Genomic DNA, 22,646 nt, shown 5'->3' on the forward strand with positions numbered 1-22,646 from the left:
TAGAATATCGGTATAAGTTATTGGCCTGAAAGTTCACAGGTTATCGGTATTGGCTCTAAAAAAATCAATATCGGTCGATCCCTATGGTGTAGTATATTGTCCCTTTTCTGATCTAATAAAGTTGGATGGCAGGGGGGGTGGGCACTGTTCTGAATCCTTGCCCCGGATGCTGGAAAACCTAGCTACACCTCTGCCTCTGAACACCTCAAAAAAGCTCCTTGCATCTATGCATAGTGATGCCACATACTTCAACAACTAAGAGCACTATTACACATGTGTAGCCAAGCCACACAAACCACACTAAGGTCTGATTCATGTGACCACGATCGGTCCGCGAAACATGAACCGTGTCTTAACTACATCTTCCTAACAAACCGCAGCTCCCTTGAACTGACTGCAACATAGTGATTTATGATACAGCCACTCTCAATACGATCGCGGGGCTATTGCAGTGTACTCACACCATCATGTCTGCACAGTACAATAGACTTGTGATCAGATGGGAACTGACCATATCATAAATCACTATGATGCAGTCAGTTTGGGTCAGGGTAATTGTGGTCTGCTGGAGAGGCAGCCGACACACGGCCAGCGTTTCTCACACCGACTGAGGTTATGTTAATTAGTCCTATTTGCTGGGATACACCTTTACTTGCTTTGATTTCCAGTGGCAGAGTACAATACATCACTGAAAAAGGTCAATGCTTACCAGTACAAGGTGAAAACACTAGTTCACTCCAGAATGAAACCAGCCCAAATGATACATAATGGAGGCTGCACAGGTTCACTCACACACCTGTCATTCATGGGGGTGTATGCTTATCCCTTTGTGAAAGAGTAGGAAAAAAGTATTTCATGTGTGATTATTAAAATGGGGTTTCCATTAACAGCATTAATTACCTACCCACAGGATAGGTGATAACTGTATGATCACTTGGGGTTCACATTCTAGGGACTGGTGGGGCCCCCAGCAATTATATATTTATAGCCTATCCTCCGGATAGGTGATAAATGTTCTTAAGAAGGAAAAGCCCTTTAATGCTTGATTCGTGACTGTTATATGACAGCTAGCCTGAAATCATCTCAAAACTTACAGAATTATACTTCAGTTTGCGGAAAAGTTTCCTAGAAAAGTAAACCAAATTTGCTATCAAAAATAGTCAACCGGCCATCACTGCACAGAACCAACTGTTCGACCAACATTTAGTGCTCCAAATGCTGTAGTATAAAGCGTGAGAGGAACTGCAGGACTTGAGACAAAGTGTGACCACCGTTAAAATAAAAATAAATATATTTTAATTAACGTATCTGCCCAGACTTGAATCCAGGGTACCTGTTCTTATATATTTTAACTTTGTAGAAATATATAGAAACAGTCATATTGCTGTTGCCAAGCATATAATGTGCTATGTTTCAGCTCTTCCAGTTCCAGGGAATACATAAGTCTCCATCTTGCAACACAGAGTAGTAATGAGAGACACACAGATGCATCCCCATCAAGTTGGGCAATGGTTCCTCAATCAGCCGTTGACAACAGTTGATCATCTGCTCACAGGATATGCTGGGCTCCTTATACAGTCTACTTAGTGATGCACTGGCTTTGCATGCTTTGGTTAACTCTTGTTCTTCAATTTTCAACCTGATTAAATTTGAGAAAAAATAAATAAATAACATTTAGTGAGAATTGAAACAGCCAGCTCATTGTACAAAAGACAAAAAAAAACGACGCAGAATTCACAAAGCCATTTGGAGGGATTGTTCAGGAGTATAATAAAAATGAGAAATGTTGTACTATGATGAAAGATTGCTATTTCTGGTGTCATTTCTCCTTGTGGAGAGTGTTTAGCAGGTGTAAGGGTCTTAAAGGCCATGCAGTGCTTCCGGTATGCAAATTTGCTCTCTTTGCAAAAAAAAAAGAAAAGAAAAAGAAATAAAAGACAGCAGTTCCTCTGTGCAACCTGTTGGAAGGTGGCTATCCTATAAGTCAATGTTCAATCTTTTAAACAGCCCTTGAGACATTTACGATGAAAGGGGTTGTGTCGCTTCAGCAAGTCACATAGCGGTCACTAAATCTGGGAATGTATTTAGACTAATGCAGGTTCATATTTATTAGTGAGGATGTATTTCCCTATGTATCACTTCAGTTTGCACTGGTCTTATCCCTCATGCAGTGCTTTCTTACCGCTTATAAACAATTAATAGATAATTGAGATTTAGGTGGTGCTGTTTATTAGATATCTCCACATATGTTGGTAACCATTATATACTTTGTATGAAAATGTCGTCATTTTATTTTTGTCATTTGAATAAACATTATATTTTAAATCCATGGGAATTTAGTTTACTCGTTTTTGTGGTGTATAGATAAAAATACATTAGTAAGTGCCTTGCATTAAATTTGTCTACATAATAAAAGCTATTTGTTAAAGTGAGAGAAGCCATTTAAAGCCAAGCCAGAGCTTCCTCCGCAGACAGCTGTTTTGGGTTGATTTCCCCTCATAAGTGCAGAGTAGAGAAAACTGGCTTTAGCTGGGTGAGAGGCCTTTCTCGCAGATCCAGGGGGTATTATTTCTCCATGTGTAGAGTGCGTAGTAGGAGTAAGGAGTTTTATAGCCCATGCAATGCTCCTCTGGGAAAAATGTATTTGTTCCTAATGTTTATAATGTGGGCGTTTGAAACTGGATTGACTGCAGTGTGATTGACAGCTCTTCTTACTAGGGATCGACCGATATTGATTTTTTAGAGCTGATACCGATAACGATAATCTGTGAACTTTCAGGCCGATAGCCGATAATTTATACCGATATTTTATATCTCATAATATATATTATATTAGTTGGTAGTCACTGAGGTGGTGGAAATTTGCATTTGGCACTAGTATATTATAAATGTATTTATAAATTAATAAAGCCCTTAGTAGTCAATTTCTAATTTACATTTATAATACTAGTGCCAAATGCCAATTTCTACACCATCACTGACTTTATTAACCTTTTTCAGACCTGTATTAACCCCTATTAGACCTTTATTATCCCCTATCAGACCTCAGATCAGACCATTATTAACCCCTATCAGACCTCAGATCAGACCTTTATTAACCCCTATCAGACCTCAGATGAATAAAATAAAAAAGACCTCACCTCTCCTGCGCCGCGTCTCCTCTTCATCTCCGGGTCCGGCGTATCGCTCCCCTGTGTTCTCCAGCCCGCATTGCACTGTCACCTGACAGCGTGCAGCATCAGGTCATAAAGCGCGCACTATGTCCTGATGCTGTACGGGGTCAGGACAGTGCAGTACGGGCCCATCAAAGAAGACCAGGGAGGGTGAGTATCGGAAGCGCTTGCTGCGCTTCTTCCCCGCTCCCAGCACCCGATGCATACTAGTGCACGCTTCCATAATGGAAACGCTAACTAGTATTTGCTTTATACGCATTATCGGTATATCGGCAAGGTTAGATGCCGATACCGATAATGTACAAAATCCTGAATATCGGCCGATAATATTGGTATTTCCGATAATCGGTCGATCCCTACTTCTTACAAGTCCCGTTTTACAACAGTCCTGTGTAGATGGAGATCACTTCACACAGTTATCAGAATTGTAAAATGTAGTTTCTTTTAAACAAATTTATTTGCACATGAGTGCAAATACATATTATTACTTATCTGCTTGTGGCAGGTTATGATAATGGAAGCAATATATATTTTAGCAAGTCTCTTTTTTCCGACTGCTGTCTAGTTTTCACTCAACTCTAGAAAACTAAAGTTGGGCTTCGGGCACATGACTATATTTTTGTTCTGCACTAGATCTGCATTTTTGGACACTTTCATTTCTATGGAACTGCAAAAATCCGGTCCGCACAATGCTATATCAGGAGAAATCTGTCTGGCTGTGAAAGCAGCTGAAACCTGCTTTTACTTTCAGCTGCTATCACTAACCAACCTGATTTCTAAAAACAGCCATTTTTGGTCACCTCGCCTTGCGTAATAACGAAAATGGTACCAATGAAAACGTCACCTTATCCCACAAAAAGGAACCACCACACAATTTAATCGTCCAAAAAATAAAAACCAATTGCACCCGTAAACCAATCCATCAAAATCTGCACTGCAAAAGCCATATGGTGCTCCTTCCCTTCTGAGTCCTGCCATGTGCCCCTACAGCAGTTTACCACCACATATGGGGTGTTGCTGTATTCAGGAGAAAATGGGTAACAAATTATGGGTTGTTTTTTCTCCTGTTACCCCCTGTGAAAATGAAAAATTTGGGGCTAAAGCAACATTTTATTGGAAGAAATGAAACTTTTCATTCTCACAGACAAATGTTTCTAAATTTCATAAAACGCTGCTTAGGTATACCCTTAATAAATTCTTTGAGGGGTTAGTTCCCAAATACAAAATAGTGCCCAAAATCCATTCTAGCAAAATCTACCATCCAAAAACCATATGATGCTCCTTTTCTTCTGCGCCCTGCCATGTGCCCTTACAGCAGTTTACCACCACATATGGGTATTTCTGTAAATCAGGATCAGGGTATTACATATTGAGGTTTATTTTGCCGTTTCCCCTTGCTATGTTGCAACAAAAAATTTATTAACATAAAAAAATCAGCAAAAGAAATTTTATATTTTGAAATTTCACCTCCATTTTCCTTTAACCCCTTCCCGACATATGACGTAATAGTACGTCATGGCGGCAGGTGCGTTCCCGCATTTTGACGTACTATTACGTCATGGTGATCGGGCGGGCACCGGAGCGGTGCACGCCCGATCACTGCAGGGGTCCGGCAGTCCCTGATATCCGGGTCCCTGCTGTATCTGCCGGCATCGCTGTACAATGTCGCAATCAGCGCTGACCACGACATAGAAGGGATTTGAGATGGGTGAGGGAGCCCATCGAGTCCCTGCGCTGCTGTGGCAGGGACCCCATGGGTGAGAAGGCAGCCCGATGCCATGCAGAGGCTGCCCAATGCCCTGCACGGCATCGGGACCTGCCTTCTACATGTGCCCAGGAGATCCAGCCTCAGGCTTGGTCTCCTAGGCAACCTGTTAGTGTATTACTCAGTGTAATACACTAACAGGCAATGCATTACAATACAGATGTATTGTAATGTACTGCAGAGGGGATCAGACCCCCATAAGTAAAGTCCCAGAGTGGGACAGAAATAAAGTTAAAAAGATATATTTTTTTAAGTAAAAAAAAAAAAAAAAGTTTTTAATAAAAAAAATTACGTTTCAAGTAAAAAAAAGAAAAAAACGCCCCTTTCCCCTCATTTTATATAAAAAAAAGAAAACACACATATATTAGGTATCGGCGCGTCCATAACGACAGGCTCTAAAAATATATCACATGATCCACCCCGTCCGATAAAATAAAATAAAAACGATTTAAAATAAAATTATTTTTGTCACCTTACATCACAAAAAGTGCAACACCAAGTGATCAAAAAAGTGTATGCCCCCGAAAATGGTACCAATCAAACCGTCACCTCATCCCGCAAAAAATGAGACACTACCTAAGACAATCGTCCAAAAGATTAACCACTTAAGGACCACAGGTTTATACCCCACTAGTGACCAGGCCCTTTTTTACAAATCGGCACTCCACAACTTTAGCGGTTTATTGCTCGGTCATGCAACTTACCACCCAAATGAATTTTACCTCCTTTTCTTCTCACTAATAGAGCTTTCATTTGGTGGTATTTCATTGCTGCTGACATTTTTACTTTTTTGGTTATTAATCGAAATTTACTGATTTTTTTGCAAAAAAATGACATTTTTCACTTTCAGTTGTAAAATTTTGCAAAAAAAACGACATCCATATTTAAATTTTTCTCTAAATTTATTGTTCTACATGTCTTTGATAAAAAAAAAATGTTTGGGTAAAAAAAAAATGGTTTGGGTAAAAGCTATAGCGTTTACAAACTATGGTACAAAAATGTGAATTTCCGCTTTTTGAAGCAGCTCTGACTTTCTGAGCACCTGTCATGTTTCCTGAGGTTCTACAATGCCCAGACAGTAGAAAAACCCCACAAATGACCCCATTTCGGAAAGTAGACACCCTAAGGTATTCGCTGATGGGCATAGTGAGTTCATAGAACTTTTTATTTTTTGTCACAAGTTAGCGGAAAATGATGATTTTTTTTTTTTTTTTTTTGTTTCTTACAAAGTCTCATATTCCACTAACTTGTGACAAAAAATAAAAACTTCCATGAACTCACTATGCCCATCACGAAATACCTTGGGGTGTCTTCTTTCCAAAATGGGGTCACTTGTGGGGTAGTTATACTGCCCTGGCATTCTAGGGGCCCTTATGTGTGCTAAGTAGTTTGAAATCAAAATCTGTAAAAAATGGCCTGTGAAATCCTAAAGGTGCTCTTTGGAATGTGGGCCCCTTTGCTGCAAAAAAGTGTCACACATCTGGTATCGCCGTACTCAGAAGAAGTTGGGCAATGTGTTTTGGGGTGTCTTTTTACATATACCCATGCTGGGTGAGAGAAATATCTCGGCAAAAGACAACTTTTCCCATTTTTTTTTAATACAAAGTTGGCATTTGACCAAGATATTTATCTCACCCAGCATGGGTATATGTAAAATGACACCCCAAAACACATTCCCCAACTTCTTCTGAGTACGGCAATACCACATGTGTGACACTTTTTTGCAGCCTAGGTGGGCAAAGGGGCCCACATTCCAAAGAGCACCTTTAGGATTTCACCGGCCATTTTTTGCACATTTTGATTTCAAACTACTTCGCATGCATTTGGGCCCCTAGAATGCCAGGGCAGTATAACTACCCCACAAGTGACCCCATTCTGGAAAGAAGACACCCCAAGGTATTCCGTGAGGGGCATGGCGAGTTCCTAGAATTTTTTATTTTTTGTCACAAGTTAGCGGAAAATGATGATTTTTTCTTTTTTTTCTTACAAAGTCTCATATTCCACTAACTTGTGACAAAAAATAAAAACTTCCATGAACTCACTATGCCCATCACGAAATACCTGGGGGTGTCTTCTTTCCAAAATGGGGTCACTTGTGGGGTAGTTATACTGCCCTGGCATTTTAGGGGCCCGAATGCGTGAGAAGTAGTTTTTAAATCAAAATCTGTAAAAAATGGCCGGTGAAATCCGAAAGGTGCTCTTTGGAATGTGGGCCCCTTTGTCCACCTAGGCTGCAAAAAAGTGTCACACATCTGGTATCGCCGTACTCAGGAGAAGTTGGGCAATGTGTTTTGGGGTGTCATTTTACATATACCCATGCTGGGTGAGATAAATATCTCGGCAAAAGACAACTTTTCCCATTTTTTTATACAAAGTTGGCATTTGACCGAGATATTTCTCTCACCCAGCATGGGTATATGTAAAATGACACCCCAAAACACATTGCCCAACTTCTCCTGAGTACGGCGATACCAGATGTGTGACACTTTTTTGCAGCCTAGATGGGCAAAGGGGCCCACATTCCTTTTAGGAGGGAATTTTTAGACATTTGGATCCCAGACTTCTTCTCACGCTTTTGGGCCCCTAAAATGCCAGGGCAGTATAAATACCCCACATGTGACCCCATTTTGGAAAGAAGACACCCCAAGGTATTCAATGAGGGGCATGGCGAGTTCATAGAATTTTTTTTTTTTTGCCACAAGTTAGCGGAAATTGATTTTTTTTTTTCTCACAAAGTCTTCCTTTCCGCTAACTTGGGACAAAAATTTCAATCTTTCATGGACTCAATATGCCCCTCACGGAATACCTTGGGGTGTCTTCTTTTCGAAATGGGGTCACATGTGGGGTATTTATACTCCCCTGGCATTTTAGGGCCCTAAAGCGTGAGAAGAAGTCTGGAATATAAATGTCTAAAAAAATTTACGCATTTGGATTCCGTGAGGGGTATGGTGACTTCATGTGAGATTTTATTTTTTGACACAAGTTAGTGGAATATGAGACTTTGTAAGAAAAAAATAAAATAAAAAATTTCCGCTAACTTGGGCCAAAAAAATGTCTGAATGGAGCCTTACAGGGGGGTGATCAATGACAGGGGGGTGATCAGGGAGTCTATATGGGGTGATCCCCCCCTTGTCATTGATCACCCCCCTGTAAGGCTCCATTCAGACGTCCGTATGTTTTTTACGGATCCACGGATACATGGATCGGATCCGCAAAACACATACGGACATCTGAATGGAGCCTTACAGGGGGGTGATCAATGACAGGGGGGTGATCAGGGAGTCTATATGGGGTGATCACCCCCCTGTCATTGATCACCCCCCCCCCCTGTAAGGCTCCATTCAGACGTCCGTATGTTTTTTACGGATCCACGGATACATGGATCGGATCCGCAAAACACATACGGACATCTGAATGGAGCCTTACAGGGGGGTGATCAATGACAGGGGGGTGATCAATGACAGGGGGGTGATCAAAAAGGCGTATGCCCCCCAAAATATGACCAATCAAACCATCACCTCATCCCACAAAAAATGAGACCGTACATAAGACAATAACCCAAAAAATAAAAAAAATATGACTTTCAGACAATGGAGACACTAAAATACGATTTTTTTTTGCTTCAAAAATGCTATTATTGTGTTAAAGTGAAATAAAAAATAAAAAAAGTCGATATGTTAGATATCGCCGTGTCCGTAACAACCAGCTTTATAAAAATTTCACATGACCTAACTCCTCAGCTGAACATCGTAAAAAAAATAACAAAGTGCCAAAAAAGCCCTTTTTTTGTCACCTAACATCATTTAAAGTGCAACACAAAGCGATCAAAAAGGCGTATGGGTCCCTCCAATTAGAACTAGGGGTGCACCGAAATTTCGGCAGCCGAAAATATCGGCCGAAAATGCACCTAATCCACTTCGGCCGATATTGTTACATATCGGCCGAAAATATGGGGTGTGGGATTTGTCACCCACCATCTGCGGGCGGGCGGTTTACTTTGTCACTGCATCTTTATTTTACCTTACAATCGTGAGGCTCCAGTAACTAACAACTCTGCAGGCAGAGCGGAGGCCGGCGTAACGTCACTTACTCACGTGACGCGCCTGCTCCGCCTCCTTCATTCATAAAGTGGGCGGAGCAGGTGCGTCACGTGAGTAAGTGACGTTACGCCGCCCTCCGCTCTGCCTGCAGAGTTGTTAGTTACTGGAGCCTCACGATTGTAAGGTAAAATAAAGATGCTGTGAGCAGCAGGGCCGGGGCTGTTATGGGTAGGGGGGATCGGTCTATGGAACTGCTATGGGGAGGGGGGATCTGTGCACTGCTATGGGGAGGGGGGGATCTGTGCACTGCTATGGGGAGGGGGGATCTGTGCACTGCTATGGGGAGGGGGGATCTGTGCACTGTTATGGGGAAAGGGATCTGTGCACTGTTATGGGGAAAGGGATCTGTGCACTGTTATGCCCATAACAGTGCACAGATCCCCCTCTCCATAACAGCGCCACCCACAGATCCCCCTCTCCATAACAGCGCCACCCACAGATCCCCCTCTCCATAACAGCGCCACCCACAGATCCCCCTCTCCATAACAGCGCCACCCACAGATCCCCCTCTCCATAACAGCGCCACCCACAGATCCCCCTCTCCATAACAGCGCCACCCACAGATCCCCCTCTCCATAACAGCGCCACCCACAGATCCCCCTCTCCATAACAGCGCCACCCACAGATCCCCCTCTCCATAACGGCGCCACCCACAGATCCCCCTCTCCATAACGGCGCCACCCACAGATCCCCCTCTCCATAACGGCGCCACCCACAGATCCCCCTCTCCATAACGGCGCCACCCACAGATCCCCCTCTCCATAACGGCGCCACCCACAGATCCCCCTCTCCATAACGGCGCCACCCACAGATCCCCCTCTCCATAACAGCGCCACCCACAGATCCCCCTCTCCATAACAGAGCCACCCACAGATCCCCCTCTCCATAACAGCGCCACCCACAGATCCCCCTCTCCATAACAGCGCCACCCACAGATGAATTTCATTCATGAAAAAGAATTATTAATAAAATCATTAAAAAAAAAGTATTTTAAAAGTATTTGGGCAAAAAGGCAGTTTCGGTTTCGGTTTCGGTTTTCGGTCAAGGGCATCCTGAATTTTCGGTTTCGGTTTCGGACCAGAATTTTCATTTCGGTGCACCCCTAATTAGAACCAATCAAACCGTCATCTAATCCCACAAAAAATGAGCCCCTACCTAAGGCAATCGTTCAAAAAATAAAAAAAAGCTATGGCTCTCAGACTATGGAGACACTAAAACATCATTTTTTTGGTTTCAAAAATGCTATTATTGTGTAAAACGTAGATAAATAATTAAAAAAAAGTATACATATTAGGTATTGCCATGTCCGTAATGACCTGCTCTATAAAAATATCACATGACCTGGGGGAACGTGACTTCCGGCGGTCCGAGGCAGACGTGCTTCGGTGCAGCTCCGTCAGAGAGTACTGCTGAACACCGTAAAACACAAGCACTGCTTCTTTGATCCCCAAAAAAACCTGACTCCCTACAGTGGAACAACCTACCGGTCACCAGTGAAGACATCTCGGAGTGCGCCCAGCGTTCTGGCGCTGCCTCTGGTCGGCGAAAGATCGGGGAGAACAGTCGGAGGAGACATAGCCTGGGACCGCGGGGAGAGAAAGACGCGAAGTCCCTGGGGAGATACTCGGCTGGCCGGCTCCCTCGGCTTTTGCGCGGACTACCGCTGGGACGGGCGCCATCTTTGCAGACCGTGCAGTCCTTCACTGTGTTGCTGTCGAGCCGCAGTACGGCACCCAGTGAGATCACGGGACCCTGGGTACACTGGACTGACCTGCTAGGGATCCATACTGTCTGCTGAACAGACCAGCCATCCAGGAAGCCGACTGTGTCCGCGGCAGTGCTGCTGAGCTGCATCCCCACCTGCATCTGTCCCCCTGTAGAGGAATCCATATTCCCCAACCAGCATGTGAGTCCAGATATAACTCGCAACTTTACTGCTTCATTGTGCACTCTACCTCCACTAACCTGCATAAGAGGACTGTGTCCTAATGTTTTAAAAGTCCCTCCTTCCTTGAAGGGGGTCTCTTCCTGGATCTCTCCTACTATCTGTCAGAGCCTAGGGCTCAATGTTTATGGATCTCTGAATAAGATCTCAACCTGAATGGGCACCTTGATACTCATACCTAATGTAACATTGTAAGGCCATCTGCTTTTTAATCAGGGGCATACTTTCTCTGTTTTGAAATAGTCAAATACGGTCAGCCTGCGGCGAAAGACCCTGTTATTCCTCAGAAAAACGCTCCCAGCCGTGGTAATATGGAAAGATTTATCACCAAGCCGTCTACAGGTGCAGAATCTGCTATCCATGTAGCTACTCCCATGGCCACCGACATCACGCTGCAAGGCGAATCATTAACTGAAGCGTCAGCTGATCTTCCTCTATCAAGAGACTTTTTTCAGCAAACCCTCACTAATGCGCTATCGCCCTTGGCACAGAATTTGCAGGAAATCAAACAAGACTTACGCCATATTGGGAACCACGTAGATGGTTTGGAGGAAACTACAGCAGAGCTATGTAACCAATCTAGGGAAGTGGCCGCCCATTTCCAGACCTGCCAAGATCATCTGAATCAACTTTACACCCATATAGAAGACCAGGACAATCGCAATAGGCACAACAACCTGCGAATCCGTAGCCTACCTGAATAGCATGCCTCAGAATCACTACTCTCCACAGTAAAAGGCTTAGTAAGGCTTTTGACACTGTCCCACATAGAAGACTTATCAATAAACTGCAGTCATTGAGCATGGACTCCCATATTGTTGAATGGATTAGGCAGTGGCTGAGTGACAGACAACAGAGGGTTGTAGTCAATGGAGAACATTCAAAACAAGGTCATGTTACCAGTGGGGTTCCACAGGGATCTGTACTGGGACCAATTTTGTTTAATATCTTCATAAGTGATATTGCAAAAGGCCTCGATGGGAAGGTGTGTCTTTTTGCTGATGACACAAAGATATGTAACAGGGTTGATGTTCCTGGAGGGAAACGCCAAATGGAAAAGGATTTAGGAAAACTAGAAGAATGGTCAGAACTCTGGCAACTGAAATTTAATGTGGATAAGTGCAAGATAATGCACCTGGGGCGTAAAAACCCAAGGGCAGAATATAGAATATTTGACACAGTCCTGACCTCAGTATCTGAGGAAAGGGATTTAGGAGTAATTATTTCAGAAGACTTAAAGGTGGGAAGCCAATGTAATAGAGCAGCACGAAATGCCAGCAGAATGCTTGGATGTATAGGGAGAGGTATAAGCAGTAGAAAGAGTGAAGTGCTTATGCCGCTGTACAGAACACTGGTGAGACCTCACTTGGAGTATTGTGCGCAGTACTGGAGGCCATATCTCCAGAAGGATATAGATACTCTAGAGAGAGTTCAGAGAAGAGCTACTAAACTAGTACATGGTTTGCAGGATAAAACTTACCAGGAAAGGTTAAAGGACCTTAACATGTATAGCTTGGAAGAAAGAAGAGACAGAGGGGATATGATAGAAACTTTTAAATACATAAAGGGAATCAACTCGGTAAAGGAGGAGAGCATATTTAAAAGAAGAAAAACTACCACAAGAGGACACAGTTTTAAATTAGAGGGGCAAAGGTTTAAAAGTAATATAAGGAAGTATTACTTTACTGAGAGAGTAGTGGATGCATGGAATAGCCTTCCTGCAGAAGTGGTAGCTGCAAATACAGTGAAGGGGTTTAAGCGTGCATGGGATAGGCATATGGCTATCCTTCATATAAGATAGGGCCAGGGGCTATCCATAGTATTCAGATATATTGGGCAGACTAGATGGGCCAAATGGTTCTTATCTGCCGACACATTCTATGTTTCTATGTTTCTATGTAAAACAGATCGCTATTGTCCTGCTCAGCGACCGATACCCCATTTCTATCAAAATAGAGACAGCACACAGAGCCCTGAGACCACGACCTGGCCCTGCTGACCCCCCCAGAGATGTCATTTGCAAATTTCTAGACTTCAGAGTTAAAGAGGACATCTTGCGGAAAGCCAGGGAGAACCCTACTTGGTCCTTTGAAGACCATCGTCTCATCCTGTTCCAAGATCTTGCCCCCATGACTCTTTACAAAAGGAAACAATTGAAACCTCTCACGGATTTATTGAGGGGAAAGAAAATACTGTACCATTGGATGTTTCCGTTCGGTCTCTCCACCACAGTAGCCGGGAAAAAGTTTGTGATACCGCTACACGAGGACCTTACGGAACTCTTATCAGCTCTCGGGGACCACATGGTCTCGATTGAAGATTGGTGCAGTGTCCAAAATCTCCAGGCATTCCCGGTTTTGCCGGCCCCGTGGTCTACGGCCCAAACTGGCAAACCTGGGAGGGGCAATAAGAAGCGGGGCAAGCATGTGTTCCCCACGACTACGGCTGACGTTATAACCTGAAGATCTGGCGACTACCATCTGTTTCACAGTGTGGAACGTTTCATTTGTTCACAGAAAGAAGGTCTTGCTCTTCTATCTTTCCCTGTCTGTCCCCTCAATACTTCCTCTTCTGATTTCCTAAATGTTTTTCTCTCAGATATAGTTGAGGGGTGGAGGCGTAGATACCTGACCTTCCAGGTCTGTGACCTATGTTCTCTCTCGTATTTATTCTTTACATCCTCCATGTTTCTTTTCTCTTCTCTTATTATGAAGGTGACCCTTTCAGGGTTCTGCCTTTTACCTCTTTTTACCTTTGCACCAATGTACACTATGGGCGCTTACCGGTGGCTTTTTAATCATCACAAAGTTATCCGTCTAGTTTTAGTTCTTGATTTACTTTGTCATCTGTTGAAGTATTATTGTGATCCTAGTACTGTTGTGTCGGCTGCTGTTCACCACTTCCCCATAGGTGACCTCCTGCCTCTACCCACCCCCAAACACTCGCGATGGTGTTACGCTTAATGTCTCTGAATGTGAGGGGCTTAAACTCCCCTTATAAGCGCTCTGCGCTGTGGAATGACGCAAATAGGGACAAATGTGATATTCTGATGGTGCAAGAGACACATTTACTGGCCAAGGATACTAGCAGATGCTCTAATAAGCACTATCCCCATCTGTTCTTTGCATCCTCGGAGGTTAAAAAAGCCGGTACCCTTATAGGGATTAGATGCTCGGTTCAATTTCAATTGAAAATCCTCCTATGCTCCATCAACCACCTTGATTATACCATAGCTAATGTATATGTACCTAACTCTCATCAAATTTCTTTTCTCACACGCTTCTTTAAGAAACTGTTGAATTCTGCCAGGGGCTCCATTATCCTGGGTGGAGATTTTAATCTTCCCATTGAGGCCTCACTGGATTGCTCCAGGACAACGATGAGATACCGGCCTGAATTGGGTAAGCTACTAAAAACCACTCCCTTACATGACATTTGGCGGTATCATCATGCGACGGAAAGAGATTACACCTTTGCGTCTCAGGTTCATACCTCCCTGACTAGAATAGATTATTTTCTTATAAAGCTACATACACCTTCTACATAAAGCTACATACACTGCGATTGTCACTATCACGTGGTCTGACGACGCCCCGATTTCCTTACACCTAGTGGATAACTACCCTAACCCCAGGCCACCACTGTGGCGTCTTAACTCTTTTCTGTTGAGAAGTGAGGAACGACACAGTCAATTCTCTAAAGCACTGGATGAATATTTTACGCTCAATGACACTCCTGATATTGCCATTTCCGCATTGTGGTGCGCCCATAAAAGTTTTATGAGAGGACTTTTCATACAGACTGCTTCTAGAGTTAAAAAACTGAGGGAAAAACAAATGCTGGACATTTTAACCCGGATAACGGCTGCGGAAACACAATACAAAACAACCCCCACGGCCGCACTGTCTGCCCAGTTAACAGATTTACGCTTTCAACTTCGCTCTCTTCTACTTTGCAAATATGAAAAGGCCCTCACCCGCTCGAAAGCAAAATTATATCACCTGGGGTATAGGGCTGGAGCTATGTTGGCACGCAGACTGAAAAGTAGGGAGGTTTCTTCCCGAATCGCTTCCATGAAGCAAAGTAATGGTGAGTTGATTAAGAACCCCATTGACATTGCGGATGCATTTGCGGACTATTATAGCTCCCTCTATAACTTACAAACTGATACGACCACTCCACAATCCACCCCACAAATTATATCGAACTTTCTTGACTCTATATCTCTCCCCAGGGTTACTCCTCAGGATCTGAGCTCACTTAATATCCCATTTTCGGAACTAGAGGTAGAGTCCGCCATAAAGACTCTAAAACTACATAAAGCTCCGGGCCCTGATGGCTTCTCTGGGGACTACTACAAAACCTTCAGAGTGCAATTACTCCCATACCTCACTAGGCTCTTTAAAGGGTTTCTATCACTTCGTATCACATATTTAGGTGTCAGACACTAGCGATCCGCTAGTGTCTGCTCTAACAAACCAGCCTAATATGATAGGTTTTGGGGCAGCCGTTTTGCTAAAATAACAACTTATATCTATATGCTAATGAGCCTCTAGGTGCTATGGGGGCGTCATTAGCACCTAGAGGCTCCGTCTACCTTCATAAACTGCTGCCGCTCAGCGCGTCCCTCCAGCCCGCCCATCTCCTGCTGAATGCGATCCTCTCCGTGCGCGTCTCTGTTCGGTGCATGCGCAGTGAATGTCTGACCGCTTCCCTGCTCAGACATCTCCACTGCGCCTGCGCCGATGACATCATAGTGCTCCGAGTAACAGGCGCAGTGGAGATGTCTGAGCAGGGAAGCGGTCAGACATTCACTGCGCATGCGCCGAACAGAGACGCGCACGGAGAGGATCGCATTCAGCAGGAGATGAGCGGGCTGGAGGGACGCGCTGGGCGGCGGCAGTTTATGAAGGTAGACGGAGCCTCTAGGTGCTAATGACGCCCCCATAGCACCTAGAGGCTCATTAGCATATAGATATAAGTTCTTATTTTAGCAAAACGGCTGCCCCAAAACCTATCATATTAGGATGGTTTGTTAGAGCAGACACTAGCGGATCGCTAGTGTCTGACACCTAAATATGTGATACGAAGTGATAGAAACCCTTTAATGCGTTCTTAATCCCCAATAGCATTCCCAAAGAAATGTTGAGTGCGGTTATAACAATCCCTAAGCCAGGGAAGCCGCAGGATAGCCCGTCGAACTATCGCCCGATTTCTCTATTGAATAATGATTTGAAGTTATTTTCAAAACTACTGGCCTTAAGAATACAGCCTCTCCTGCCTGCTCTGATATCCCTAGACCAGGTTGGTTTCATCCCGGGTCGACAGTGTCGTGATGGAACTTGCAAAATGATTGATTTACTGCAGCTGTCAGAAACCTCTGGTGCACCCACGATCTTTGTCTCTCTAGATGCAGAGAAAGCTTCCGATAGGGTGCACTGGGGGTTTTTGACGGAAGTTTTGACCCGCTTCTGGTTCGACGGGCCTATTCTGTACGCTATCCTAAATCGTTATTCATCCCCGTCAGGCCGGGTCCCGGCTTCAGGTTTTTATTCCAAGAGTTTCGATATAACGAACGGGACCAGACAAGGCTGCCCTTTATCGCCCTTGGTGTTTCCCCTGGCGGAGAAAATCCATGCAGAATCAAGGATTACCGGTATACAAATAGGAGATATATTGCATAAAATTGGCTTATATGCAGACGATGTTATGTTATATTGTCGCTCACACAGCCGGAAATCTCTCTTCCACTTGTCATAACAGTACTGCAGGAATACTCGAAAGCCTCCTTATATAAATTAAATATCACTAAATCGCATGTACTCCCTTTTGCAATCGGGGACTCCCTTAAACGGACACTCTTAGAGATGGCTCTGTTTCAGTGGGCAACAGATGGTATAACATACTTAGGTATCACGTTAACGCCCCGGCTACACAACTTGGTGTCAAATAATTTCATCTCCCTAATAGCAGAATTATTAACAGACTATACTGGATATTCTCAACACGTTCTGTCCTGGATAGCCAGTATCAACGTAGTCAAAATGATGGTATTGCCTAAAATCCTTTATAAACTTAGATGTATACCTCTTGTTTTGCCCTCTAAAATATTGTCTTTACTTCAAGCAGACCTCATGAAATTTATATGGGGCAATAAACCCCCTAGAGTAGACCGACGTGCTCTGTACCCCAACTTAAAAAACGGAGGTCTAGGAGTCCCAGATCTGACTCGATACTATATGGCAAACCTCATTGAGCAAATTAAAGAATGGTGGGCCCCAGTATAACCGCAGAGATGGACTGAGTTAGAATCCACCTTTGCGAAAAAGGGGATCTCTGCCAGGATATCTGGCTGCTTTTTCTCTGGGCACGCCTCGACTTTCCCCTCCCCTCTTAACAATGCGAGCCGCAGTGTGGGCCTGGCGTTATTGTTTAATGGCAGGGAAACTATTTTCTCCTGTGAGGTCTGAGATCCTGCTGGTGTCACTCTCCTACGGAATTCCGGACCTCTCATTGAGCAAATGGGAACAGGCTGGCATACTGTATCTAGAACAATTGTATGACAGTTCTAGCATTAAAACATTTGAAAACCTACACCAGACTTATGATATATCTAATTCCTGCTTCTACCAATATCTCCAAATTAGACACATGTTGAAGAAATCAGAGTCCACATTGGCCCAGTCGCACCCCCTTTAGTAATTATTTTACTACTCACAAGTGTCAGGGGAAAGGACTCTCGATTTCATACCAGGCTCTAGGTCCAGTTTCTGATACTAAATTGAATTTTATGGAAAAATGGGAGGAGGAGATGGGGCTCTCCTGGACAATTGAAGATTGGAAGGATGCTTTCCACTGGATGATAGCTACCTCCAAATGTATTAACCACATTGAACAAAATAGGAAAATCCAGCTTAGGTGGTACCTTACCCCCAGCCTGCATAGCTCATACAGACCCTACTTACAACCCGAATTGTTGGAGGGCATGTGGGATAAAGGGTACCTTATTGCATATGTGGTGGGCATGTACTACTATCCACCCGTTTTGGGAGGAAGTCTTTAATCTTCTTTCTTCAGAAGCAGGTTTTCAGATCCCCCTTAACCCTGCCTTAGCTGTGCTATCCATTGGAATAGGGGAACTACCGTGCAGTCACAGATCGGTCATAATGGGGATTTTAACAGCAGCCAGGAAACTAATTGCTACCCTGTGGAAACAGCCGATTACACCTAAGATAGCAGACCTGATTCCCCTAGTGAATCAATATATGCAGCATGAATGTATTTACGCGGAGTACTATATAGAGCGGCTACAAATGCTTAAGAGATGGGAGATTTGGGTCTCCTCTGGGTACGCCTCTACAATTCTTTCAGAAGCCTTATAGTGAGTAATAGATATTTTCATTGGCAACAAGGGAGGTGGTGAACATGCAGCGATATCCCTGACATGACATATCTGTACATTGACGTTAGATTACTGCTTATATTTTGCATTTGGATAGTGCAGATGACCTACGCTAAGTTTTGGTTCTAGTGAACTTACTATATTACTGTTGTGTTTATGTATAACCTAATTTTCTAATACTGATGTCTGTGTTAACCGCTATATCTGATATCGACTTATGTACGTGACATCTTTAATGATTGCTGGATTTACTTTGTATGATATGGAAAAATTTAATAAAACTTGAAAGAGTAAAAAAAAAAAATATCACATGACCTAACCTCCCAGGTGAACGCTGTAAAAATAAATAAATAAAAATTGTGCCAAAACAACCAATTTTTTTGGTCACCTTGCCTCATAAAGTGTAATAATGAATGATCAAAAAATCATATGTACCCAAAAATGGTACCAATAAAAACGTCAACTCTTCCTGCAAAAAATGAGCCCCTGCACAAGACGATTGGCATTAAAATAAAAATAAAATGGCATTCAGAAAATGGGGACATGAAAACATTTTATTTTCAAAAATGCTTTATTACGTAAAACTGAAACAAACAAACAATCACCGTATCCGTAACAACCTGCTCTATAAAAATAGCGCGTGATCTAACCTGTCAGATGAATGTTGTAAAAAATAAAAACAGTGCCAAAACAGCCATTTTTGGGTTACCTTGTCTCACAAAAAAAACGTAATATAGAGCGATTAAAAATCATATGTACCCCAAAATAGTACGAATAAAACTGTCACCTTATCCCCTAGTTTCTAAAATGGGGTCACTTTTGGGAGTTTCTACTGTAGGGGTGCATCAGGGGGGCTTCAAATGGGACATGGTGTCTTAAAACCAGTCCAGCAAAATCTGCCTTCCAAAAACCATTCGGCAGTCCTTCTGCGCCCTGCCATGTGCTCTTACATCAGTTTACGACCACATGTGGGGTGTTTCTGTAAACCTCAGAATCAGGGTAATAAATGTTGAGTTTTGTTTGGCTGTTAACCCTTGATGTGTTAGAGAATTTTTTTTATTAAAATGGAAAATCTGCCCAAAAAGTGAAATTTAGACATTTTATCTCCATTTTCCTTTAATTCTTCTGGAACACCTAAAGGGTTAAGGCTACTTTCACACTAGCGTTCGGGGCTCCGCTTGTGAGCTCCGTTTGAAGGGGCTCACAAGCGGCCCCGAACGCATCCGTACTGCCTTAATGCATTCTCAGTGGACGCAGATCCGCTCAGAATGCATCAGTCTGGCAGCGTTCAGCCTCCGCTCAGCAAGCGGACACCTGAATGCTGCTTGCAGCGTTCGGGTGTCCGCCTGGCCGTGCGGAGGCAAGCGGATCCGTCCAGACTTACAATGTAAGTCAATGGGGATGGATCCGTTTGAAGATGACACCATATGGCTCAATCTTCAAACGGATCCGTCCCCCATTGACTTTCAATGTAAAGTCTGGACAGATCCGTTCAGGCTACTTTCACACTTAGAATTTTTTTTCAACTATAATGCAGACGGATCCGTTCTGAACGGATCCAAACGTCTGCATTATAGGAGCGGATCCGTCTGAGCAGACATCAGATGGACCAGCTCTGAACGGTAGTGTGAAAGTAGCCTAACAAAGTTTGTAAAATCAGTTTTGAGTAACTTGAGGGGTGTTGTTTCTACAATGGGGTCATTTATGGGGGGTTCAGACGTGAACTGGTCCTTAAAAAGTGGGTTTTGGAAATTTTCTTAAATTCTTTTAGAATTGCTTCTAAAATTCTAAGCCTTCTAACGTCCCCAAAAAATAAAATGACATTTACAAAAATTAAATGATGCAAACACAAAGTAGACATATGGGGAATGTTAAGTAATAGATATTTTATGAGGTATCACTTTCTGTTTTAAAAGCAGAGAAATACAAATTTTTAAAATTGCAAATTTTTCAACATTTTTGGTAAATTTGGGATTTTTTCATAAATAAAGGTGAACTATATTGACTCAAATTTATGACTGTCATGAAGTACAATGTGTCACGAGAAAACATTCTCAGAATGGCTTGGATAAGTAAAAGCATTCCAAAGTTATTACCACATAAAGTGACACATGTCAGATTTGCAAAAAATGGCCTTGGGAGGAAGGTGAAAACTGGCCTGGGGTAGAAGGGGTTAATTCTGGTGGAACACCTCAAGGGTTAACAAAGTTTGTAACATCAGTTTTGAATAATTTGAGGTTTTTAGTTTCTAAACTGGGGTCATTTATGGATTTATGGGTGGTTTATATTACGAAAGCCCCTCAAAATCACTTTATAACTGAACTTGTGTTTAAAAAAATGGTTCTTGAAATTTTCTTGAAAATGTGAGAAATTGCTTCTAAAATTTTAAGCCTTCTAACGTCCTAAAAAAATAAGATGACATTTACAAAATGATGCGAACATAAAGTAGACATATGGGGAATGTTGACAACTATTTTATGAGGTACTAGACATTAAGCCCGTTACTATAACGGGCGCTACAGCAGTAGTGCATAAACATTAGTAGCAACAGTCTATAATAAATGGCAAGGGAACTTGACCACACTGACTGGTGGCCGAGACTGGCGGCTGTGGCTGAGACTGCTGGTACTGACTGGTGTCTGTGGCTGAGACTGCTGGCACTGACTGGTGGCTGTGGCTGAGACTGCTGGCCTTGATATTACACTTTTTGTGATGTAAGGTGATAAAAAAAAAAAGGCATTTTTGGCACATTTTTTATTTTATTTTTTTATGGCGTTCACCAGTAGGGTTGGATCACATACTATTTTTATAGAGCAGATTGTTACGGACATAGCGATGCCTAATATGTGCATTTTTTAATACTAGTTTACACAATAAAAGTATTTTAGATTATTTTTTTGGGGTCGATTGTCTTAGGTAGGGTCTAATTTTTTGCAGGATGAGATGACGATTTGATTGGTACCATTATGGGGCACATGTGACTTTTTGATTGCTTGGTATTACACTTTTTGTGATGTAAGGTGATAAAAAATAGATTTTTTGGCACATTTTTTATTTTTATTTTTTTATGGTGTTCACCAGATGGGTTGGATCACATGCTATTTTTATAGAGCAGGTCATTATGGACATGATGATACCTAATATGTGCATTTTTGTTAACTTTATTTTATTTAATAAAATCATGTTTGAAAAAAAATCGTTTTTGTGTCTTCATTTTCTGAAAGCCATATTTTTTATTTTTTTTGGACGATTGGCTTATGTAGGGGCTTATTTTTTGTGGGATGAGCTCACGGTTTAATTGGTGCTAATTTTGGATACATATGACTTTTTGATCACTTTTTATACAATTTTTTGGGAAGTGCGGTGGGCAAAATTGCAATTCCATCATAGTTTTTCTTTTCTTTTTTTTTATGGTGTTCACCATGCGGTAAAAGTAACATGATCCTTTTATAGATCAGGTCCTTACGGACGCGGCGATACCAAACATGTTTAGTGTTTTTTATTTTTTAAATTTTTAACCAATTATGTGTAGATATAGGAAGGTTTTATTTTATTTATTTATTTATTTTTTACATTTTTCACTTTTTTTTTTTTACATTTTTTGGACCCAGACCCACTTGGTTCTTGAAGATCCAGGGGGTCTGATGGCTTACAATACACTGCAGTACACTACATAGTGTATTTAACTCACACTAAGCCTGATCAGGCTTAGATATACCACGGCAAGCCGGATGCCTGTTAAGGCGTCCGGTTGCCATGGAAACCACCGGCACGCTGCCACAGTGCAGCAGCCCGATGGGGGTGGGAGGGACCACTGCATGGAAGGGGTTAAACCGTTTCAAGCAGAGTGTTAAGCTACTTTCACACTGGCGTTTCTGGGTCTGCTTGTGAGATCCGTTTCAGGGCTCTCACAAGCGTCCCAAAACGGATCAGTTAAGCTCCAATGCATTCTGAATGGATAAGCATCCGTTCAGAATGCATCAGTTTGGCTGCGTTTGGTCTCCGTTTTTTTAGACGGTCACTAAAATTCAGCTTGAAGCGTTTAGGTGTCCGCCTGACGATGCGGAGCCAAACGGATCCGTCTTGACTTACAATGTAAGTCAATGGGGACAGATCCATTTTTCACTGACACAATATGGTGCAATTGAAAACAGATCCGTCCCCTATTGACTTTCAATGTAAGTCAAGACGGATCCGTTATGAACGGTTACAAGCGTTTACATTATTGGTGCGGATCCGTCTGTGCAGATACAAGATGGAT

At 42.8% G+C, this 22,646-nt stretch overlaps 1 protein-coding gene across 1 annotated transcript in view; it reads right to left on the reverse strand.

Moving 5' to 3' along the window:
- Positions 1–1,279: 1,279 nt before the first annotated feature.
- TCAIM (T cell activation inhibitor, mitochondrial) overlaps positions 1,280–22,646 on the reverse strand; it is a 62,040-nt gene continuing 40,673 nt past the window's right edge. The window contains exon 11 of the mRNA XM_040433396.1: positions 1,280–1,639. Within this exon, the coding sequence (XP_040289330.1) occupies positions 1,414–1,639 (226 nt within the window). The 3' untranslated portion in view covers positions 1,280–1,413. The remainder of the gene's footprint in view (positions 1,640–22,646) is intronic.

Source organism: Bufo bufo, chromosome 5, assembly GCF_905171765.1.
Source record: "Bufo bufo chromosome 5, aBufBuf1.1, whole genome shotgun sequence".
Lineage (NCBI taxonomy): Eukaryota > Metazoa > Chordata > Amphibia > Anura > Bufonidae > Bufo > Bufo bufo.